This window comes from Podarcis filfolensis (genome assembly GCF_964270895.1).
Source record: "Podarcis filfolensis genome assembly, chromosome: 1".
Lineage (NCBI taxonomy): Eukaryota > Metazoa > Chordata > Lepidosauria > Squamata > Lacertidae > Podarcis > Podarcis filfolensis.
In genome coordinates this window covers 53,898,609-53,922,946 of record NC_139604.1, presented here as the reverse complement: position 1 = coordinate 53,922,946, position 24,338 = coordinate 53,898,609, and the positions used below count along the sequence as shown (strand labels likewise).

The 24,338-nt window shown below is 48.1% G+C and overlaps 1 protein-coding gene across 1 annotated transcript; it reads left to right on the top strand.

Moving 5' to 3' along the window:
• Positions 1-3,120: 3,120 nt before the first annotated feature.
• Positions 3,121-24,104, top strand: SSH3 (slingshot protein phosphatase 3). Its single transcript, XM_083620438.1, has 14 exons — positions 3,121-3,445; positions 8,366-8,403; positions 10,736-10,925; positions 13,434-13,552; positions 14,765-14,836; positions 17,718-17,783; positions 18,007-18,201; positions 18,903-18,996; positions 19,271-19,399; positions 20,173-20,219; positions 20,516-20,662; positions 21,426-21,626; positions 22,243-22,678; positions 22,902-24,104. The coding sequence occupies exons 1-14, from the start codon at positions 3,380-3,382 to the stop codon at positions 23,403-23,405; spliced, it is 2,304 nt and encodes a 767-aa protein (XP_083476564.1). The 5' UTR covers positions 3,121-3,379; the 3' UTR covers positions 23,406-24,104.
• Positions 24,105-24,338: the final 234 nt, after the last annotated feature.

The window sequence follows — 24,338 nt, the reverse complement described above, 5'->3', positions numbered from 1 at the left end:
GACTCCATATGTTGGTGATAGTCTGTGTCCATTTTGGTAAACGATAAGGTTTACAAGCTGCTTTAAGTTCTTCAACAGGCTACATTGCTATTAATTCCCAATTTGGTGGAAGCAATAGCAGAGAGGGCAGGTGGGGGGTGAGAGAGGGAGGGAGGATAATACAATCTTGAAGTCGTAGAGTAGTACCATCCTTTTTCTTACAACTGTACTCAGAAAGTGTTCAGTTTAAATCATTAAGTGAAATCTACACACTTCCTTTGCCCTCATTGCCCTGTTAGTCCAATGCCCCAGTGACAGTAAAGCAACAACTAGCTTAGTTCCTTGGCAGAGTCTAGCAATCCTCTACCCTCCACCTTTGCTTCCTCCCTTGCTGCCAATAGTACACAGCCCTTGCACCATCTAGACCATGTGCATCATTTTGCACCAATACTCTTCCCCATTGCTCTTCGTCAACACATCTCTGCCACTCCTTGTCCCTACATGTCCTTTCTTAACTTTAATCAAACCGGCAGCTTCCATCTTGCCTCAAAGAAACCAGTGGATTTGTTCTCTGAGCCACTGAAATTATATGTCTGCTCAGCCAACATAGCATCATAGTTTTGGACTGCCCAAGTGCAAATATATACCATATTTTTTGCTCTATAAGACTCACTTTTTCCCTCCTAAAAAGTAAGGGGAAATGTGTGTGCGTCTTATGGAGCGAATGCAGGCTGCGCAGCTATCCCAGAAGCCAGAACAGCAAGAGGGATTACTGCTTTCACTGCGCAGCAATCCCTCTTGCTGTTCTGGCTTCTGAGATTCAGAATATTTTTTTTCTTGTTTTCCTCCTCCAAAAACTAGGTGCGTCTTGTGGTCTGGTGCGTCTTATAGAGCGAAAAATACGGTACATACACTGCGCTTTGTATAAATCCCTGTTGGCCTTGCCTGACACAATGCATATCCCCATCTAGTGTGCATACATAGAACTGCAATTTGTCTCTATCTCTCTCTCTCTCTCCCTCCCCCGCACCCACCTTGCTCAATCTTCTGCATGGTGCAATTTAGGAAGCCAGGCACGATGATTGTACACTGAAGAACCATGGCTGCCACGTGATAGCACAGTGACCTTAAACAGAGCAGGTGGCAATGGTACTGTTAAAATTGCTTTGGCTGGTTTCAGTTGCCAAGTCTCCCCTGCCAGTTCGGAAGGTGTGCAAGGGGCTCCCGAGAGCTGCTCTGCCTTAACCAGCTGCATTTTGGGGGAAGAGCTGTACCCAGTGGTAGTGCAGCACATGCTCTGCAACCAAAGATCCCGGGTTCAACCCCTGGTGTCTCCAGCTGGGGCTGGGAAATGGCTTCCCAATCTGAAACCCTTAAGGAGGTGCTGCCATAGAGTGCAAGCCATACAACTGACCTAGACGTGCCAATAGCCCGATTTGCTATAAAACAGCTTCATAACGGCCTGCAGTTATTTTGGGTCCAAACTGCAGCACTGTGTCATATAGGCTGTATTGTAACTGTGTGCCTGGGGCTGGCTGGCTGGCTGGCTTGGGGAATCGAGGGGGTGGGTAGGCTGAGTGTGCCGAGATTAAGGCTGCCTGCAGTGAACCTGGAAATCCTGCCTACTCCTTTCCAAAGCTCCAAAGCAACAAGAGATGCTGCTGCCTTTCACACCGCTGACCCACCTGCCCACACTCCTTTCCACCTGCTGGGCCTTGGGCAGGTAGGAAAGTGAAGTGGTTGTCCGCCCTTTCATTGGTTCTGTGTGTTTAAAGGTCAAATGCAAAGCAAACAATTCCATTATGTTCACGAAGCAGCTTACATTAAGCATCAACAAAAAAAAAGCCCCAGGAATTAGCTGCAGTTCCTGCTATGTCTTCTACACTTAACAAATCTCTCAGTCGGTAGAGCATGAGACTCTTCATCTCAAGGGTGTGGGCAGAAGATTCCTGCATTGCAGGGGGTTGGACTAGATGACCCTTGTGGCCCCTTCCAATTCTATGGTTCTTGGAGGTTTAACTGTGGAAACTAGTGTGCACTATGCAACTTGCACTTTAATGTTTTAAAATATATGATCATTTCCTTGATTATTTTTTTTAAAGCATTCCCCTTACAAATGGCTAGTTGCTTGAAATGCTTTGGATCAAAACTGCTTCCAATGAGAACTGGTTAGCAATTTGAGCTTTTAGGGGGAAGAGCTGGGTGTCTATCTAGGTCGTCTGCTGGCAGCCTTCCGCAATATCCGAAGCATTTAGAATTTCAGCACTGCTGAGTTCTGAACAGATTTTACTTTTACCTTCGATAGCCTGGCCCGGCGGTATCAGCAGCTGGCGATGTTTGCAGGGCGGCGCTTGTGGGTAGCTGTGCTATGGATTAGGAAGGCTGCTTTTTGGATCCCGATATGCAGCGGGGGTGGCAGTGGGCTCCATGCGGCCGTCGTGCCTGATGGGGGGGGGGCGCTTTGCTGCTTCTCCAGCCTCTGATGTTCGGCTTTTCGCTCGACCACCTGCTGAGTCATTGTAGTAATATGCGGGGGGGGGGGGCTGGCAGCAGCGGCAAGGCGTTAGGTTTCCATTTTAAGCTCCGACTCTGGTGTTAGCTGAGATTTTAACTCTGCATGCATGAAAACAAACGAACAAACACGGTGCCCGCCGCCCTCCCTAATGTTCAGGCCACAACGGGAAGAGAGCCTCCTCCGTTTCACACGGCTGCACCAACACTCACAGCAGCTGCAGCAACCTCTGCACATCCTCAGAAGCATAAGAGCCAACTCCTAGGGGCCGCTGTGGTCCCTTCACCGCCCCCCTTTATAAAATATTTGAGCGGCCCCCTCCCAAAAAAAGAAGTTGATGGGCTTTGCCATTCAAATACTGTGCGTGCCATGTGATCGATTATGTGGGTCGGGGCTTACCCCCCATATTTCATTCAAGTTGGCACCTCTGCTCAGAGGCGCTTGTTACCCCGCTTCCCACCATACGCAAGCCTAGCAGCACTCAGAATAGGTGCCGGGGCTGAGCCTTGGTCCCTGTGATGGAAGGGTGCCACTGCGGCTTGGGGAAGCGAGCCCTGAGCAGCCCGACGCTCCTCCCACCTCCGCTCCTGGCTGGGGAAAACCCTCCCGCGTCTTGGGGCTGGTTCCTTTAAGAGCCTCCCGCCAAGGACGTGCGCGATTCCGCCGCGCAGCATCCTTGAGCTTCCTGGTTAAGGCGGCCGGGAGCAGGAGAAGAAAGTTTACGGCCGGCAGGTCCCACCCTGGCGTGACCCAGGGAGTGCGCGGAAGGCTGGGCACGCCCGCCCCCTGGAGGCTGTCTGCAGCGGCGGCAGCGGCGCCGAGTGGCACGATCTTTCCCCGTCGGCTCCCCACGCGCTGCGAGCGGAGGAAGGGCGCAGCAAGCCGCGCATGGCGCTGGTGACCGTCTGTCGCTCCCCGTCGGAGAGCGGCCACTCTACACCCACCGGCAGCAAGGTGAGCTCGCACGCCGCTTCTAGCCCAGCCTCAAGCCGCCCCAAGAGAACCCCACCCTGATCCCCCGACGGGACCCACACAGCAGCGGCTCTTCTTTTAGGCACGGCTGCGATCCATCATCCCCTTTCTGGGGCTGGCGGGGGGTGCTGTTTCGACGGCTGCGCCATCGTGTGCCCCGTTCTCGCCACCTCTCTCTCCCATTGCAAGCCGTATGCTGAGCTGTGCAAGCGACTGCACCTTGCACCATTTTGGCCCCGAAGGATCTGGCCGTTTGTTCTCGCACCTCCCTGCAGGGGCGCTGTCGGAAGGAGGACTGGCTTGCGCGGGGTGGGGGGCGGTATTGCGCAGAGAAGGGGGCCCAAGCGCCAAAGATCAGGCAACAGATTTCCCCGTGTCTCTAGTCTCTTCTTCCCAGTAGAGGGAGCTCCCTGGGGTGAAGCAGTAGCAGGAGTGGGATAGGAAAAGAAAACGACGGTCTTCCACTCTTATATGTAGGATTTCTTTACCTGCTGCATCAGGGACTCGTGTTTCCCACCTTTGCCGCTCAAAGTGGGCCAGTCTCAACCTGAAACACGAACCCCACTTAGCTGTTCTGTCATACTTGCATTCAGTGTAAGTCACAGAGTGTCAAAAGGATGGGTTTTTTTCTTCTTTTTAAAGCCATCATTTGTAGGGGAAGGCCTGTAGATCCTCATGATGGCTATGTTCTGCCTCAATCCTTCTGAACACCAGTTGCTGGAAACCTCAGCTGCTGTTGCTGTCGTGCCCCGTTTGCAGGCTTTCTGCAGGCATCTGGTTTGGCCACTCTGAGAACAGGATGCTGGATTAAATGGGCCTTGGGCCTGATCCAGCAGGCTCTTCTTATGTTCTAGACTGCATCTGCTCCGCCTGCAGGTTCGATTCCCAGAGTTTCCAGACAGGACTGGGAATGTCCCCTGCCTGACACCCTGAAGAGGCACTGCCAGACCACGTAGAGATAATATTGAACTAGGTGGGCCAATGGTCTAATTTGGTCTAAGGCAGCTTCCTATGTTAACACCTCTTATGGAGCAGTATTAAAATGTCCAAGCAGAAGCAACTACCTCTGTGCTGGTAGCTGTGGCTACAGAACTAAGGTTACCAGATTTTTTTCAGTGAATCCAGGGACACGTTTCAACTTCAGTCAAATTCAGTGGATTTTGTCAAGGGACTGATTTGTAAATCTGAAACGGGGACATCTGGTAACCTTATTGTAAACAGTTCTGGGTTGCCTGTATGCAGGAGAGGCATACAAAGGCATGATCTTGAGTATGTGGCATCCCCAGAAAGGTATGCTGGAGGCATTTTACCAGCATCTTCCTTGGGCTGGGTGCTTGCACAACTCGTAGCCTTCCTGGGTGGGTGGGTGAGTGGAATGTGGGGTTCATATAGAGTGGAATAATCTGGCTGCGTGAAGCCAGAATGTTGGAGCTTCACAGTCCCTCCTCATTGCGACTGCTGTAGAGAGCAGGGGCCAGCTGTGAAACGCCCCTTCATCTCCTTTGGCCTGAGCCTCTCTGCCCCACACAGGATGCCTTCTTGTGGGATTCCTTCCCTCCCTGATCAACTCTCTCTCTCAATTCTCCATGTAAGGAAGCCTGTCAAACGCATGCCACAGTGGTCAATTGCCTTTCCTTGCTTGGGTCCCCACAGATCTGCTTTCCCCAGTCCTTACTCCTTCCCCCTTTCTTCCTCTAATCAGCTCTTGACAGCTCAGGATCCTGTGTAGGAGAACTGGGCATTAATAAGTGACTTGTCAGGGAGTTTCACAACTTGCCACTTCCTGCCGGTTCCTTGCAGATTGCAACGTCAGGGGCCCGTGGAAGGCAGCAAAAAATATCCCTTGCATAATAGCCTCAGAAAAGCAAGATTTCCCCACCCCGGAACACCGGAACACCAACCCTGAGATACTTCTGTGTCCCTTTGCACTGGGGTGCCTAGCGCCAGAGTTCTCATACCCCAAGCTTGGCAGTTTGCTGGGCTGATTGCGTTTCAAGCGTAATTAGATATTGTGCAAGGAGCTGGCAATTAGGAAGTGGCAGGGACAAGGTTTGTGTTTTTTTCCATGCTTAAAAATGTCACAGGAAATTGCCAACAGACTGGGAATCACATAGATAAGGTTATGCAAGAGCCTGAATTCAAGGCCGCTCCAGGAAAATATTTGCAACCATTCCAAGGAGACGGGAGTCTAGCAGTGTCCTAAAATGGAACCACACTGTGTATTTCTAAGCTGGATTCCCTCCCACCCACCCACGAGCCCTCAGCTGTGAAACTGTGACATTGTGCAGGTCTGCACAGCTTGTGATCCACCAGGGCAAACACAGACCACCAATCACAGATTGTGAAACACACACAATCTTCTAGTTTCTTGCTTATATGGGATATGGACCTACAAAAAAACATGGTGGAGAGCACCTCTCAGCCCATAGATGTGGTCCGCAGGGAACACTCAGCTTAGTGGGACATAAGATGTCCAGGCTTGGTGCAGAATGCTAAGAATTAGTGTAGTAGCTAACGGCTTGAGCTGCAAAGTCCTTGGTTTGACCCTTGCCTTAGCAGGGAACTCATTTTGTAGCTTTGGAGAAGCCACTCTCTTTTGGCCTCAGCCCCACCATCTACAGTGCAGGGATAATAATACTGGCGACTAGATGATCCTCAGGGTCCCTTCCGACTCTACAATTCTATGATTGTTATTAACTGGTCACCTTTGTCTTCAGCAAGTGTTCTAGCTTCTTATATAGGCCAAGAACCAGCAGGTTTACAAAAGCATCCCTTTTATGGCAGAATCCCATATTCACTGTAGAGCCAGCCCAGGTTTTCCACCTGAAGTGAAAATCAATATGGTGACCTTCTGTTCAGTTCTGAAGTGTTTTTTTTAATGACACAAAGACAAGAAATTGGAGGTAGGAAAATGGCACCCTTCTGGAATTTGTTGCCCATAGGTCCCAGATCCAGCCCTGACTTGTAGGCCCCTAATGAAAGGCTAGCTGCTTCAACAGCTCTTTCAAATAAGGTTGAGAACCAAGCCAGCTTCTGTGAAGGGGGATGATCTTTGCATTCTGTGTCTAATTGTAGCATGCAACCTTAGTATTTGATTAGCTGCATGATGAGACATTTGGGGTTCTTTCTTTTACTTCCCCCCCCCTCATAAAAAGAGAACATCTCTAACCCTTTTGGTGCTGAGATAAATTGGGAACCTGCTTGTGAAATTGCAGAATTCAGAGCAAGGCTTCCAAGACCTTAGGCTTCAGTGCTCAGACTTGGTCCTTCTCTCTTCTGAAATAATAAAAAATGATCCAAAACAAACACCAATGCACAAACTCAGGCCATCGGTTGGGTCCTGTAAAATACATAGCCCTGTATGGAAGTCCTGTTGATGTTCAGGATCAGAGGTGGCATAACAGTTCTGTGCTTGTGGCACAGAAAGGACAGCTTGGAACAGGAACATTATGTCATGCTGGGTTTTTCCATGGCAGAGCCAACAGTGCAAACGCAATTGTGAGGTGGTTTGGTTCTTCTGGTATAAAGGAATCGCTCTGAAGTTTCTATGGAAGGCGCCAGCCACCTGCCCCAGCCATGGGTGTAGCCCGCTAGAACTTGGGCCTTGTCCACACTTACCTTTTGCCCCACTCTTTCCAGGCACAAGTCTGTGCTTTAAAGCTCTGTCTCCAAGTGTGTTTCTCCACCCCCCCCTTATTTGCCACAGAGCTTTCCCTCTGAAATCAGAGCAAATGTCAATTCTGGTTTTCTGCAGATTGACATGTGCTCTGACTGAATACTAAAGAGCAGGTTTTTGCAGGGAAAGCTCTGGAGCAAAAAAAAAAAAAGTTGCTTGGACACGTACTTTTGAAGCACTGACTGTCCCTGGAAAAGAGCAGAGGAAAGGCAAGTGTAGAGAAGCCCTTAAACCTGTGCTCGCCAGCAGTGCGTTCTTTGTATGCCTTTTGTGTTGGCAAGCGTGAGCTTAAAACATTTCAGCTGTGCATAGGGTAGATGATTTTAATAATAAATGGTAGAATATTTTATGGTTTTACAGCCTGCATTTACAATGTTTGTGCATTGCTGTATGTTATGGCTTTGTGGTCTAGACAAATAAACTTATTCATCACTTGAAAGAAAGGCAGCCTGTTATCACTCCCAAGTCCCACCAAGGTAAAAGCCTCAGTGATTTAACTGGGTCAAACTGTTTTATCCCCAGGCCCATGCAGAGCTTGTCTGAGGCCTGGGGTGGGAGTCCCCAGTTGGCTAGGAGGCATGACAGTGCAAGTCTGGGAGGGTTTCCCAGCCAGCTTAGCCCTCTGAGGAGTCAGTGCCATTTTTCTAGAAAAAGAGGTTCTGGAACGCTCCATGAACACCTCCCTCATTCTCTTTGAATGGCAATGGTGCCCACCTGAGAGGTGCCGGGACTGAGTTCCGGAGAGTTCCGGCTGAAAAACAAGCCCTCTGAGGGCCCCCTGCTCTCTGTGGACCTGCTTACCTCTGGAAGACCTTGGTGGCAGGTCCACTTCTACCATTAGGCAGAATAAGATGGCTGTTTTGGGCAGCATTTGCTGAGGAGTGCAGAGCAAACAAAGCTGAGTGTGCCATGTGATCTGCCTTGCAGCTCCCAAACTAGCCTGCTTCCCTCTGGTCCAAGGGAGGATGCTGTCCCATCTCCACAGTTCAGGTGATATTCAAGGGCCTGCCTGGTTGGCTTCTGCATATGGAATAAGGGGAGCAGCATCTTGCCCCTTTGGCTCAGGAAGCAAAATGCCTTGGGACAGCCCTTGGTGGAAATGACCGTGTCTAGGAGATTGGTGCCACATGTGTGGAAACTTAGAACATTGTTTAATCTGGAGCAGGAGATTTCTTCTTCTTTGCTCTGGATCAGAAGTGACTGATCTACCTGGAATTCCCTTGCAGGATGAAGATGTTCCTCGGAAGAGACAGCTGCAGCGACGGTAAGGAGCTAGCCTTTGTAATCCTGTCCCTTCACACATACAAACAAAAAGACCAGGGTCCTCCCAAACCAGCTTCTGGGCTTTTTCACACAATTTATTAAAAAAATGTTTTGGATTTAGTGTGTTACTCCCAGTAGCAGGAACCCAGCACCAGAGTATCCCCCCCCCCCTTTAAGGCATTAGGGTGGGGGGAAGTTGCACTGTGCAACTTATTTTTTAAAAGATGGTTCCAGTGCTGCAGCTACATTGTGAAGAAATGCAGAAGGAAGAGAGTATAAATATTCCAAAACAGTGCAGTGGGTAATGGCGGTGCAGGAAGGTGGAGCATTGCTTCTTCTTCTAACTTTAAAAAAACAACTAGTGCTGCACCAAGAGCCCCTGCACTAGAAAAATATAGTGTAGGAGTTCAAACAGGAAAAAATAGTTGATTTATTTTTACCTGTTTTTCATGAAGCATCCAAAGTGGCGTACTACAAAAGATATCATAACAAATTAAACCATTAAAAAAGCTACAGGTTAAAAAGACAACAGTGACCCAGAGTAAATTTAAATCGTGATACCATACTCTGGAATCAAAAAGCAGCAAACATTTAGGAGCATATTCTGGTGCCTTTTTAAGCTGAAGGGAGAGAGGGTGCCTGCACAGAGAAGACTCTTCTTGGTTACTGCCAAACACACAATAAACGTGTGCCATAGCTGATTGTAATGAGCAAGGAGAAGGGGATCCTTCAGGTAATCGGTTCCAAACTGTTAAGGCAATATAGGTCAAAAGCAAAACCTTAAACCTGGGTCAGTGGCTAAATGGCAGCTAATGCAGCTCCTTTAGGAGTGGTGTAATATTCATGTGATAAGGCACCCCAGTGAGTTGTCTAATTGCTGCATTTTGCACCAGTTGCAGCTTTCAGGGCAAGCTAAGGGCAGCCCCACATAAAGCACACTGCAGTAATCCAAACTCAAGATTATCAATGCCTGAGCCACAGCAACCAACTGATGTGGGTGTTTGGCGGTGAGGAGGAGGAGAGAGTTGTGTTCCTCATTAATATCCCATGACATTTGCAAAACCAAATTGTACACCGCAGTCCCAATTGCATTGGAGGGAAGAATTACAGTTTCCCAAGAGAAGTGCAATCTTGAGACAAGATTGTGTGCAGCAAAAGCATAACAGCTGCATGTTTGTTGCTCTGAAAAGAGGGGGAAAACCTTGCAAAGAAGAGTGGGGAATAGGATAAATTATCTTGCAATGGAAAATGTGCACCAAATGAATACATGGGAGGATACTGTGCATTAAATATAAATGTACAGTATACTGGAAAGATCTCTAATTCTGGTGAACTGGAAGGATCTAATTCCCTCGTCCTCTGTAATGGAACTTGCCATCTTTTCAAACACCTTTGAACTCTGCACTGAGGTGGGGCGGGGGGGGGGGTTTGAGGTGAACAGAGGAATAATGGCTGGGGGAACGGCTACTGCCCACTTCCCCTACTGCTCCTCCACTCTAAATGGCTTCCCCTAGATAATCTCTGCTTTTAAAAAAATGATGGGAGCACTGTTAAACATGCTAGTGTGTAGCATGTAGGGAGTGTCATAGCCTTTCTGTGTATTTTGTCAGGGGTTGGTGGTAATTTTTAGAGCACACATCTCTGTTTAAAAAGTGTGAGAAAAGCAGAGATTTGGCAAATAGTTAAAAAAAAATATTTTGAAAAGGCTAAGGGCACTCTTGGGGGGAATGCCTTACACTTTTTTTATATAAAAGTAGGTAATAAATCAATGTTGACATTTTTTTAAAAAAAGAGGTTGCAATTTCTAAAATGCTTGCTTGTATTCCAGCTGAGTATAGCTAATATTGGTTATATATTCCTTAGAGTCAACGTTTTTCAACATTTTATTTTAAAATCTGATCTGATTTTGCAGTATTCTGCCACCTCTGTATACATTTAATAGGCCTTAGGGCTAGCACAACCTACTTAGTTTGCCTTGATGGCTAGGCCTGCCTGTCTTGGACTACTTCAGATTTTGTGACTGTTCTGTAATTGCAAATGCTCCCAAGCGTTCATGGGGAAGGGCCGTAGTTCAGTGGAAGAGCACCTCCTTTTATACAGAAGGTCTCAGGTTCAGTCCCAGGCGTCTCCAGGTAGGACCGGGAGATATTCCCAGCCTAAAACTCTAGAGACCTGCTGCTGAACAGTGTAGAAAAGGCTCAATTCAATGGATCATTGTCAGGGTAAGGCAGCTTCTTACATTCCCCTTGGAATGAGGAAGGATTTAATGGGGCAAGCTCTCCTTCTGGAGCAAGAGGGTTTTTCTACCTATCTCCGTTTCTTTCCCTTTTCAGCCACAGCTTCGTCATGGTCAAAGGAGCTGCTTTGCTCCTGCAGGAAGAAGAAAAGCTGGAGTCCGTGCAGGAAGGCCCAGCCACCCCCCTGGACCACAAGCCTAAGAGTGAGAATGCCGCGGCTGAACAACAGGAGCAGCACTTACAGCAAATGGTGGGGTTGATGCGGCCAGAAGACAGCATCCGGCTGGTGAGACTGTGAGGGCAGGGAGATACGGCAGAGTGTGGATGAGAAGAGACAGGAAAGCAATTGGCCTGACCACAAAATGTGCCTCTTCGGATAAAGAGTCTGGAGCAGGCAGTTATGGAGTTCAGTGTTTTTACTGCCTTGTAAAAGAGTTTGCTTGGGGCAGGGCCTTTGCCCTTTTCCCTCCTCCTGTTCTGGAATCAGCACGGTCTCCATTTCCACCCACTCAACCCTGCCAAGGCCCAACACTCAGGGCAAATTCCCTTCTCTGCCTGGCTCAGCATTGCTTACTATTGGAACAAAAAATATTCCAGCTTTCTGCTGCCAAGCCAGGCCAGTTTAAGGTTCATTCTGTTCATCAAATGATCTTATCTACCAGAGTTGACCTTCTGTAGTAACACCCACAGATTACAATTAAAGCACATGGCTTCACCCACCCAAAGAGCCCTGTTGGTTGGTGCTGTTTACTATAGGTCTGTGATTGGTAAACTATGTATTACTTATTAAATTTCTATACCACCCCCCATCCGAGGATCACAGAGTGATTTACAATATAAAAACACAAAAAATACATAGCACAGTAACAAACAAATACAATAACATCCTCATCACCACAGAGCATTTGTTTTGTTTATTGCAGCTTCCATGGGAAGTTGTGACTATTAAGATGGTATAGCTGTGCTTTAAATGTATGTTAGTGGGATTCCTTTCCTTAATGGCATAAGTGCTGTCCTGCCCTCCTGTCCAGAACCACCAGCTGTACCCAGTGTGCCTTGCTGCTGTCCTACAGGCCTGGTTAGGCAAGCCGTGCCACAAGAGGCAACTGTTCTGAAATGAAAGAGGGCTATTTTCTGCAGACAATATTTCAGAAAAGGGAGGTGTGTGCCCTCAGGCTCCGGCCTAGTTCTAAGAGGCAGTAAACCTGTGTCTAGACAGTATCACTTCAGGCTGTGGGTGGGATTCACATGACTGAATCCTTCCATCGTGGGATCGCACCTGAAGCCTGAAAGGGCACAAGTTTACTGCCTCAGTGAGAACGCCTTAGTGACCCAAATTTCTCCCAGGCTAGTTCAGCTGGTCTGTGGAGTGGACACCCGACTATTAACTCCTTCCTCTTGACCTTGATCTTCACCTTTCTCCTCCTCTTAGTGCGATTCTAGAAACTGTGTTGCCTCTTGCCTGGGAGTCCTGTGATAAACTGATTCCACTTTGCCTTCCTGCTGCAAAACTCTGTGCTGGAGAGGCCTGGCTTCTGAGAGCCTCATTGTCCATGCTTGTGGAGGCTCAGAGCAGGGCGGCAAGGGATTCCTCTCCTTGAGGAATGTGGTTTTCAGGCAGACATTCAGCCGGGAGCTGCAGCCACTTCCCCATTTATGGCCTGCGGGGCTTTTGCTCTCTTGGGCAGACAGCCAGAGCTGGCGTCTCTGCCGAGTCTGATCCCGGCTTTGGCTTTGGGGACTCTGCTGGGAGATTTCCAAAGTAGCATGTGCTGGGTTTTCTTTCTTTTCTAGAGAGTGAGTCACAACAGCCTCCAAGTACCTGGGGCAGTTCCTGAAGGCAGCAGTTCTCATGCTGCTTTCTGGTAGCTGCTGATGTTCTCGGGAGCTTAGCAGACATGGCTCATTCGGAAGTTCAGTAGCAGCAGACAAGCTGCCCTAAAAGATAGCTTGCTCCCCGCTGCGGATCTTCCCTTGCAGTGTGGAAAATGGAGAATTAAATAAATAAACGTGCATCTGTCCAGTATACTCTCAGTTCAGGCAAGTCAATACTGAGGTCTCATATGCTTGTCTAGTGGTCCACAATGACACTACCTGCCCCCTCTCTGTGTGTGTCTTCCTAGAACATGCCCCAAACCCCTTGGCAAAACTACTGAAGATCTATGGCATTTGCCAGTGTGGAAAGTGTGCAGAAAAATATGAAAAACACTCCCATAACACTTAGGTCCAGAGGCTCTTCCCTCTGATCCTACCACACAATGCCAAACTGCATTCACTTAATCTAGGGGTGGGGGGCCTTTTTCTGAAACTCCCATTCTATTTTCCTAATGATTTTGTGCTAAAAGCCTTGTATAATATGATTTTCAGTGGATGATTTAATAGCTTTGAGAACCTCAGTGCCAGGGCTCTTGGGCTCAGAGATGAAAATGTGACGCACTTATTTCTGGATAAATGTAAATGGAGTTTCTCCTCAAAACCTTTTTTCTCGTACTGAAAAGTGCACAAATGACTACTGACAAGAAACAAGGGGCACTCTTTAGGCCTACTTGGATTATCCCAAGTTGCTATCTTATGTTATTTCCACGCAAGTAACAATATGATACTTAGCTATGGCATTGGTCTCAGGAATCATGGATTTTTTTCAGAAGTTGCTGGTGGTGCTAAACAAAGAACTATCCCTGCATCTGCCAAATGCACCACCAACAGTTGTGGTGGAATCTTACTGTCATATGTGTGGAGGTGACACACACAAGGACAGTCTTGCAAGGACTGTATGTTTGTTTCCCTCCTCCAGGCTGTGAGGCTGGAGTCGGCTCGAGCTCACCGGATCCGGTACTTGCTGGTTGTGTCAGCAGCAGAGGTGGAGAGCAAGAGTGAGATGGTGCTGCTGGGAGTTGACTTCCCTGAAGAAGGGTGAGAGGACAAGGGAAGGAGCACGAAGATACAGAAGGGGTGGGGCCCAGGCACTTCTAAGCTAGAAAACTTCCAGCAGTCTATACTGTCCTGCCTTGTATCTCTTCATGATGTCTTTCGTCAAGGCTTGGACCAAAATGAGATACCCAATAAGGCTGCTATCCTTGACCCACTTGCCTGAGAATAAGCCCCATTTAATTATATAGGACTTCCGTTCTGAGTAGACATGACTAGGATTGTGCTGAAAGTCTCTTACACTACAGGCTGATGCATGCTACTTCCTTGAAAGTAAGTCCCATTGAATGCAGTGGATCTTACTTCTGAACAAGCATGCATAGAGAACAGGGAACATTCTCTGCTTCAAATAACCAAGGTTGTGTTCCAAATTACCATTAGCCGAAGGCGAGTACCGTTGAAATTAATGGGGCATGCTTCCAAGAAAATGCACTTGGAAGAACACAACCCCTTTTCTTTCTGCATGATGTTTGTTCAAAACCCTTATCGAAAGCATCTTTGCTTCAGAGTGCTTTCTTTCTGTCCTTCACTGTGTGTGTGTATCTAAACTCCTTAATGTATTTTACTCCCTGGTCGAACTGGTTTGGCAACCCTTCACCCAGTCTTTCCTCTCCACCCCATTCCCAGTGTCTGTGCTCCAGAAGAACCTTTGTTTATGTATTCAGTAAGGGCACAGGCACTCGAGCATGCCGCAGGAAGACGTCCAAATCAAGGAGCTGAATGGAAGATAGCAGTGCAGTTCGCCAAGCCCCTCTGTCACAGCTCTGGAATGCTTGCTTGGCTTTGCTATCAGTGATTTTTACAATGCTGATCAAGCTATTGGAAAAGCAGGTTAAGAGGCGAGTGCAGATGGGGTGAATGGGGAAGGTTTGTAGGACAAGCACAGGGACTATAACAGGGGTCAGCAAACTTTTTCAGCGAGGGGCCAATCCACTGTCCCTCACACCTTGTGGGGGTCCAGACTATATTTGGGGGGGGGATGAACGAATGCCTATGCCCCACAAATAACCCAGAGATGCATTTTAAATAAAAGCACACATTCTACTCATGTAAAAACACACTGATTCCTGGACCATCCGCTGGCCGGATTGAGAAGGCGATTGGGCCAGATCCAGCCCCCGGGCCTTAGTTTGCCTACCCATGGACTATAATAACCCCTTCAGTAGCTACCTAATCTCTTCTCTCTTTGCCTCCCAGCTCGGCTGCCTGCACGCTGGGGATGGTGCTTCCACTTTGGAGTGACACTCAGGTCTTCCTTGATGGCGATGGGTAAGAGAAATACCTAACCCCACCAGGCACCCACAATGCTCCATGTAATAGTAATCCTCATATAAGCTTTGTGCTTTGCAAACATACTAGGATACTCAAAACAGACTGAGATAGTGAGAGGCCATTTTTTTGGTGTGTGTTTATTTTTCTCCTCGCCCAGTTTCACCAACACTGCCTGCTCTCTCATCTGACTTGAAAATGGTCTCCACAGACTACAAACCACTTATGTCCTGAATAGCTACGGGAGGGTTTTTGTTTTTTTTCTGTCTCTTCCTCCTGTATGAAGTGGAAACCAACCATTCTTTTCTGCATGGTCTCTTTTTCTTAAAAAGTCTCCTTGAGAGCCTGCCCCATGCTGTGTCTCATCTTATGGTTGTTGTTAATAATAGCCACTAATGTGCACAGCTTTATTTCAGTGAGTCATACTTGTGTTTGGTTCCATGATGGAAGAGGACTAGGGTATGTGTGTTCATGCCAAACTTTTCACAGGAAAGGTATGTTTTGAAGGAAATCCAAGAAGGTCTACTTCACACAGGTTTCCTGGAGAACAGTTCTAGGCATAAGGGGCAAAAGGGGGTAAAAGGCAGAGTCATCTGAGTTAGCAGGAGAGCTTCGGGCAGTTGAAGGTGGTTGAGCTTGAGGCACAAAGGCCTTGAGTGGCCATATTTTGGGATAAAAGAGCAAAGAGATGGACCTCTGGGCCTTAATTGGCCATGTTTAGGGAAGTTTTTAATGTTTGATGTTTTATTCTGTTTTTAATCTGATGGGAGCTGCCCAGATTGGGGAAACCCAGCCGGATGGGCGGGGTATAAATAAATGATGAGGATGATGATGAGGATGATGATGATGATGATGATAACAAAATAAAAAAATTCCTACCAGTAGCACCTTAGAGACCAGTAGCACCTTCGGATACATTGAGTGTATCTGCAGAAGTGTGCATGCACACGAAAGCTCATACCAATAACAAACTTAGTTGGTCTCTAAGGTGCTACTGGAAGGAATTGTTTTTATTTTGTTTCCACTATGGCAGATCAACACGGCTACCTGCCTGTAACTAGATGATGATGATGATGATGATGATGATGATGATGGAGGGCTAACTAGGGCTCAGGGCCAACCCAATGTATTTTGGGGGTTCAGGCAAAAAAATTACATAAATCCAATTTGTACCTTCCAACGAAAAAATAGATAAATAAAAAGCAGACACTTTGCCACCCTTCAATGGCATCTAAGTCTGCCGCCTGAGGCAATCCACCGCCCCGGCTAATGGTACGGCCAACTGTTCGCAACCCACCGCAAGCTTAAGCCACTTAACTCTGCACTGGAGCATGCCCATAGACTTCATATTCACCGTGTCTGGCCCAGACCAGGATTTATTAAAGTCAGGGTTATGGGATCAAATCTGCCATGAATATTATGCACCGGTCGCATTTCTCAGCAGGCAACTCAAAGAGAACTCCTTTGACTAGGGCCAGCCTGGACTTCCAACAGCCAGTCCTTCCATCTTCACTAGTGGCTGTATTGTAGGTCATTTTAAGGTGAACAAGGTTTTAGAAAGTATTTATCCTCACACCTTCCTTGCAAAATGTGCCTGTCCCACAGTGATGCAGAGATAAGCACTACAATCCAGGGACACAGACCTAAGCTTTAACTGAAAACCTTCAACTTTGTAGTTAAAGCTTTAGGTTAGTGTTTCCCAAACTTGGGTCTCCAGCTGTTTTTAGACTACAGTTCCCATCGTCTCTGACCACTGATCCTGCTAGGTAGGAATGATGGGAGTTGTAGTCCAAAAACAGTTGGCAACTCAAATTTGGGAAACACTGCTGTAGATTGCCATTCTCACAATTAGGACCTCACTGGAGCAAACAGAATAGCTATCAGTGCTAAGAGCTGTTACCCATGGGTTTAGCCAGGATTTTTTTGGGGGGGGGCAGGAATTTTGTTAGGGGGGCAGAACCAATATGATTGGTCAGTTAAGTATTTCTATTGTTTTACTTGATCTAGAGGGGCAGCTGCCCCCCTTGGCTATGCCCATGCTGTTGTCTCAGTCCCCACGCACCCCAGTCATGTGTTCTGTTAGGCAATGCATTTGCCATTTCAAAAAAAAATCAGAACTCCTCAAACAGGACACTGGCCAGTCACTAAACCACAACTGCAAGCAATCAGACTTTCAGGTTTCCTTGTCCAGAAGGGAAATCAATAGCTCCCTGAAACTCCAGACTAGTTTACACTGCATAGTCAGGAAAGTCACAGGAGCATTCCAACAGCTGAGGGGCAAACCCACAATACAGGCCTCATCGTAATACCGCACATAAAATGCAGTTGCCTGTTTAACTTCCAGAGTTACACAGATACTGCTTTGCAACTTACTTTTCTGGCTCCCCGCCCCCTCCTGAGGAAAAGTAATCACAGACTAAACTCAGTGGGGCCTGACAACTGGCCTGGTCTCAGTAGAGTTGTTAGAATTTTCCATATTTAACTTGTCCCCTGCAGAAAACTTTATGGTTAGAATGAGGGAAGAATAATTTATTTGCTAAGGCTGAGAATTTTTAGAAGGATTAAGCAGTGCAGAAGAAGCGTACCTAAAATATTGACTTCAGCTGGCGCCATCCTTTCTAGAATGCGTAGATTAAGGTTTTTGCCATTGCACAAGGCAAGAAGCAACACCATCCTGACTTTTAGATCTCAAGAGCAGAAAAGGATCAGATTCTCTTTTTTTTTTGCTTACAAATGGAACCTGGCACAGTGGAAGATCTCAAACTAGTTTCACAACCGTGCCAAGTACTGCATTGTTATTTGTCTCTTTCCGTATATCTGCATCTCAGGTGGAGCACTCCCAAGTTACTTGTGACACTGCTCTCCCCTTCTCTTTCCCCAGGGGCTTCAGTGTGACGTCTGGGGGGCAGACCCGTATCTTTAAGCCCATTTCAGTCCAGACCATGTGGTAAGCAAGGCTGTCAGGTAGGGTGAAAAGCGCAAGGACATGTGTGGGAAAGGATGAATGTGGGGAACAAGGATATAGTTGCCACTATTGCTTTTGGTAGGCTGGGAGAGGGGCATTATGGAGGAAAATGGGAAGAGAGATGTGCATTTCTCTGATGGCAGTGGTAGCCTTCAGAGGATTTTTTAGCGCATCTCTGATATCTGATTGTCATCTCTGCTCTCAGGTCAGCGCTGCAAGTGCTGCACAAGGCATGCAGCGAAGCCGTCTGCAACAACCATTTCCCAGGAGGCAGTGCGTTGAGCTGGACCGAGTGGTATCAGAAGGCTGTGAACTCGGAGCAGAGCTGTATTAATGAATGGCTAGCCATGTCCGACTTGGAATCTGTGCGGCCCACTTCTCCTGCAGCCTTCTCTGACCAGTCAGTGATGGCCCTTCCCCTCCTAGGGCTGGTTATAGGCTGTGAATGATGTAGTCAGCAGAGCTGCAGTGGTTCCAAGGTGGAACTCAATACCATGCAGTAGTCCAAAGCAAAGACATTTCAGGTGGCCCTGCTAGCCAGTTTTAGGGACTACTGTGCAGAAAGTTCTTCTTCTGTAGGTCATGAAAGGGAAGGGTCCTTGTTTTTGTTTTTGTTTTTTGCAATAATAAGGGAGGGAGGGAGATGCTGATCAGAGACACAGATCAGAGCAAAAGCCCACTCCCAGTTCAAGTCACGTAGCATCACTTTTTGTGGTGCACTGGAGTGGAGTGGTTTGGGTGCCAAACTAGTACTTGAGAGAGACCCAGGTTAACATTCTCACCCAGCCATTGAGTTCACAGGGTGATATTGGGTCAGTCAGAGCCTAACCTACCTCACAGCAACTTGTGAGGATAAAATTGAGATGGGGGGGGGAGTAATCGTTAAGGCCCTCAGAGGAAGCTCAGGAGATACATGCAATAAATGAACGAGCACATTTACAAATGCGTAAAAGCTATCTAGGGAAATGCAAAGCTTTGGCACGGTGTCAAGATTTGTAACCCTACTGCCAATGGGGGAGGGATGCTCTAGGCGTGCCATGGTGTCTGGGGCAGAGTCTGGCGAGCCAAGAGCTTTGCCGACCCTCCGTCTCTGTGCCTCAGGCCGACAGCACAGGAGATGACAGAGCGGATGATCCGGGCCAAGCTGCGTGAGGTGATGGCCACCACTGACCTGGAGAACATCACCTCCAAGGAGGTGGGATGTTGGGCCAAGGGGGTGAGGGAGGAGGGGGCGGGGAGAGAGAATGTGAGGGAATGGAGACGTGTGTGAGGGTGTGTGTGTGAGAGAGAGAGAGGGTATGGGAGCAAGTTATGTAAAACGGGGACTGGGAAGGGAATGTGGGAAAGCAGGGGTATGTATAGGGGTTGGAGTGATGGGTGAGGGACAGGGAATGGGCATGTCATTAAAAAGCAGCCAGGCTCAAAAGCGACCTCAGGCGCTCACAAGCTCCCTCCCTCTCTTCCTGCAGATCCGTACAGAACTGGAGCGGAGAGCCGGTCGGAGCCTGAACGACTATAAGGAGTTTATTGACAATGAAATGCTTCTCATTATGGCTCAGATGGATCGGCCCTCCAGGATTTTTGACTATCTCTACTTGGTGAGGAAGTACAGGAGAGGGATCCATGATGCCAGCAAACTGGAGCTCCAAGCCCCTAAAAATAGCAGTCCCTCCTCTCAACTTAAGAGTCCTCAAAATTCTTTCCTGGAATGGCAGGAAGATGGAAGCCTTGCTGTTGTTTTGAGGCCTCCAGGCTTTGCCTTCCCTTCCACCATAAGAGGAAGCAAAGCACCCTGTAAAGCCTCTCCCTTATACTACCTACAGGGCCTTCTTGAGAGATAGCATGGGGCAGCAGATTTATATTCTTTACCTCATACAAAGTTGAAGATCACAGCGAGCAGCTAAGGCTGCAATTCTAAATGGATGGTTTGCACTGAAAAGGCTCCATCTTTGGTGGCCATCAGTCTAGCCTCAACAGGTGGTGGAACATACAGAACAGCCTTGGAAGCTGACCTAAGAAACTGGACAGGCGCTATTAAATTAGTATACCGCCCTATACCTGTAGGTCTCATGGCGGTTCACGGTTACTCCCTCACATAAAAATCACAACCAAGCACATCAGGAAGATGACTCTCTGCTATCTTTCTACATGCTGGCAATTTTTCCTGTTGGGTGCATATTCAAAACCTCAGTTCCTTCACCTGCCCAGTCTGCAATGGTATAAGCTAGGAGGGACTCTACCACATGATTTGGATAAATGTATTCGGTTTTGAGTATTTAATGAGCAATTGCAGGATGGCTGAATGTTTGTGAACTATTTGCACTCGCCTGGGACTGAGCTCTGTGCATGGTGTTGTTCCTTTTTGTCCCAGGGATCTGAATGGAATGCAGCCAACTTTGAGGAGCTTCAAAGGAACAGGTATGTCACCAAAAGATGCTGCTCAGAGAGCAAGACTAGTACCTTCGGGAACTTCATCTGACCTGGATTCCATGGACACTGAGATGACCATTTGCCACACCTCTCCGTGTAAACTTGCCTTCTAGTCAGAAGGGATTTCTACTATGCATTCCAACCCGACTCTGAGTTACTGAGCAACTGCAGTGGGGGCTGTTTAGGAAATGGGACATGGTTTAGTTAGTTGAGGCCATGCTAAAAACATGGTGAAAAAGAGCTGCTCACATTCTCTGTCGATTACTCCTTGCCTTGCCTTACAGGGTCAGCCACATCCTTAATGTCACCCGTGAGATTGACAACTTCTTCCCAGAGCACTTTACGTACATGAATGTCCGGCTCTACGATGAGGAAACCTCACAGCTACTGCCACACTGGAAGGAAACCTACAACTTCATTTCGGCTGCCTGGTGAGAAGTGTACACCAAGATGGTAGTTGCGATTTCAGCTGCAGCACTCATGTATTGCAAGCTAGGCTTACCAACATGGTCCCCATCTAGTCAACGGGATTGTAGGCACAGAAATGGGCTTTTCAGTAGGAATCTAAGGGCTGAGGTAGAAGAGGAGGGCTCTTGTCACAAAAAGCCCCCACCTCCCTGAATGAAATGTCAGCTGTTGTTTGAGAGGGCCTGTGATACCAGGTAGGACTGTCAACCCATTCTCTCCTTTCACCCCAGAATATTTTGTAGGTGAGAATTTGGCACAGCCCTTGGTAATAATAATAATAATAATAATAATAATAATAATAATAATAATAATACCATCATACTGGGTTGCCCCAATACACCCCCTACTTCATTAAGAAGTATGATGCCATCAGTTCCTAGCTTTTGATCTCTGTCAGATTTGACACAGCCAGTTACATGTTTGGAAGAGCAAGCAGCTGAATTCATCCATCTCCTCCCAGCACTCTAACCACTACACCACACTGGCTGTTGAACAACCATAATGTTTTCCAAGCAGCAATGATAGTCACTTGCTTGGATTCATCATGATCACAGCAGAGTGGCCTCAGCATAATTTAGCTAATCTATGCCTTGGCAAGTGTTGAGTTAGGCCAAGAAGCTGGGGTATCCTACGCGTGGCTGAAGGTACAGCAACTGGATGCTGAATTTCATGACTGTCCTGGGTGATGCTGTAGCCCTGCTTATAGCAAATATTCATTCCCCACAGGGCGCAAGGCTCTCGGGTGTTGGTGCACTGCAAGATGGGCGTGAGCCGCTCTGGCTCCACAGTGATTGCATATGCCATGAAGGAGTACGGGTGGTCACTTGAGCAGGCCCTTTCCCATGTACGGGAACGACGCCCAATTGTCCACCCCAATCCAGGATTCATGAGACAGCTGGAGCTTTATCAGGGCATTCTGGACGCAAGGTAAATCCAAGGGGAGGGAGAGCAGGTCTGGTCACTGTGTATGTATGTGGGGAGGGTGAGGGAGACTGATAGGAGCTGCAGCTGACCAGCCTGATCAGACCACAGCAGAAGGCTTTGTTTTTATTGTCCAAGAGCCAAACTACATGTTACATGCAACAGCATGATGATCCTCTTAGACTGGAAAATCTACTTTCAGTGGGGCTATTGGGATCAAAGAAGATCTCCCCTTCCTGGGATTCTAAGCACCTGTGTGCAAAGGCAAACAGGAAAGATTCCGTGTGGGAAAAAATGATGGGGGTGCCAAAGAGTGGCAAGGAAAAGATCCGGCATCCATGCCATCTGCTCCATTTCCACCTTCCACTCCAAAGCACTTCTTCCAGTTAAAAAGGGCTGTTTCGTATTGTTATGCACACGATATTTAATCTTAAACAGGGAGCCACTGATAGCAAAATTGTCCCACACTAATAGTGCAGCAAAAATTAGACATTGTGATTATCTTTAATATGTGTAATTAATGCTTCTCACTGTAATTCAAAGTCCATTCTTTATTTGGTTCTTTATTTAGCATTCCTTGCTGAATAATCTCTTACATTGTTCACCTCATGTTACTACACAGCCGACACAGCAGCCTATGGGAACAAAAGGCAGGAGATGCCCACTCAGAAGATTCTCCAGATATAAGTGATGCCAGCAGTGATCCTTCAGGAAGCCCATACTACGAGACTTTAAGCTCAGAAGAAGAACCAGAGGAGCCAGTGACAACCCCCCAGTATTGCTTTCGTCCTTTGCGGGAACCTCCTGAAGAACCTCACCATCCTGTGGACCCTCCTGATAGTCCCAGGCTCAGTCTTCAGGCCACAGAAGAACCTGGGGCATCGGATGACTCTGGAGCTGAGGAAGTGCGAAGACACCTGGCTACGATGAGAGTGCCAGAGAAGCCAGCCACGCTCAGGCGGGAACGCATCAATCTCTATGCTGTCATGCGCAGCATCAGTGAAATGGACAGCCCAGAACGCCACATCTCTGTACCAGAGTGTGCTGCTGAGGAAGAGGTAAGAGGGTCATGTAAGGGCATGCTTCCAGAGAGAGGCAAGTTGAAAGAGTAAGGGAACTTATAATGGAGCCTCAAGGCATACAAGGGAAACAAAATGGCAAAGCATAAATCAGTGGATCTGAAACCTCAGCTAATGCGAAGATGAATGGTAGAGGCAGGATGAAGAAAAATCCTTTGTAATTGCTGGCCCTCATTCAATCTACCTCTTCTTCCTCCAACAGGTATTTCTTCATGATGAAAAGAAGAAGACTGTGACCTTTGAGCCATTTCCCCAAAATGAAGAGAATTCAGGGTCAGGAACAGACTCTACAGCAAAGGTGCCACTGCCAGAGGAAGAGGAGGCTCAGGGTCGCAGGGCCAGGCGACGTGGGCGGAGGGCTCACCGGGGACGTCGCCATGTCTGCAAGCAGCTTTCATACTACCCAGCACCAGGCAGGGTGCGCAAAGTTGTCCAGCGCATGGAGGGCCCTGTCCCATTTGGCCGCAGGCCCGCCTTACAACACCGGCTCTCTGTGGCTCAGCTGGCTGATGCTGCCCTGGTGGTGAGCCGGGCCAAGGAGTTTGAGGGACACACAGATCCCGAAGGACCAGACAAGCTCTGGTCCCCTTCTCCTCAGGAATCCAAACCTGAGGAAAGCACTGCCCTCTGTTCTTCCTTGCCCTGCTCCCGGTCCCGGCGGATGGTTCGCCAGGCCAGCGTAGACATGGACCCCAACTCAGGGTGAAACCCTTGCTGTGGCATTTCCGCCTTTCTTCTGTTCATAAGTGGAGTGATAAATGGAGCCCTGAAGGCCAAACAGGTTCACTTCCTATTGTTGGGGGCTTCTTTCCTCTGCCTGAAGCACTATTGGCAGCTGGTGTGGGAAGTGGCAATTTAAAGCTGCCTGGGAGAAGGGCAGGAAAGAGGAGGGAGACCATCCCTTTAAGAGACTATAGTGCTTCACAGGCTCTCCATCTCTTTCCATAGCTATGGAACTGCACTGGGGGGCAACCAGCGCTCTTGTGGGGCTCTGTCCAACCACTTATTTCAGACCTCTAAATGGCCTTGAAGACTGCACAGCTCCAAGATTTATACTGCAGGGCACTTCTGCTTCTTCCTTCAACTCACTTTTGATAACACTACCCCTTGTTAAAGCCGCAGGGGTCCCTGTGGCCTCCCAAGATGTCGCTGGGCTCTTAACTATCTCCAGCCCTGCCAGCATGGTGAATGGTCAGAGATGATGAGAGTAGTGGTCCAGCACACGAGGAGGGCTCTGGGCTCCCCACATCCCTGCTTTATGAGGTGGGGCCAGGGAAGTAGTATCTCACTGTGATCCTAACCGGGGAAGAAACGGCCCCCGTTTACTTTTGCACACACATACACAACCACTGTGCCATTGCCAGCTTCACTCTGCTTGGGAATAAAAGAGTTGGTTAACTTTCCACTTGCTGGAACTCTGGTCTTGTCCTTTTCTTTGAAATGTGTGTCCTAATGCTTGGGACCTAATCTGTGACCACAAACTCGCCTACCTGAGGGAGGGAAACGGGAGACAGTTTTTCCTCTGGCTAGGCTACTCAGTATCCACACAGCTGTGGGGCTCTGTTAAAGACAGTGTGGCCGCATGGTAATAGCTGGTCATTTTAGCCACTGGCCATTTGCATTAGGTGGAACAACGGGT

Coding starts and splice junctions, on each gene's coding strand:
- SSH3 (XM_083620438.1), top strand. CDS start 3,380: ATGGCGCTGGTGACCGTCTGTCGCTCCCCGTCGGAGAGCGGCCACTCT. Junction 20,663..21,425: donor AACTTCATTTCGGCTGCCTG/GTGAGAAGTGTA, acceptor CATTCCCCACAG/GGCGCAAGGCTCTCGGGTGT. Junction 22,679..22,901: donor AGTGTGCTGCTGAGGAAGAG/GTAAGAGGGTCA, acceptor TTCCTCCAACAG/GTATTTCTTCATGATGAAAA.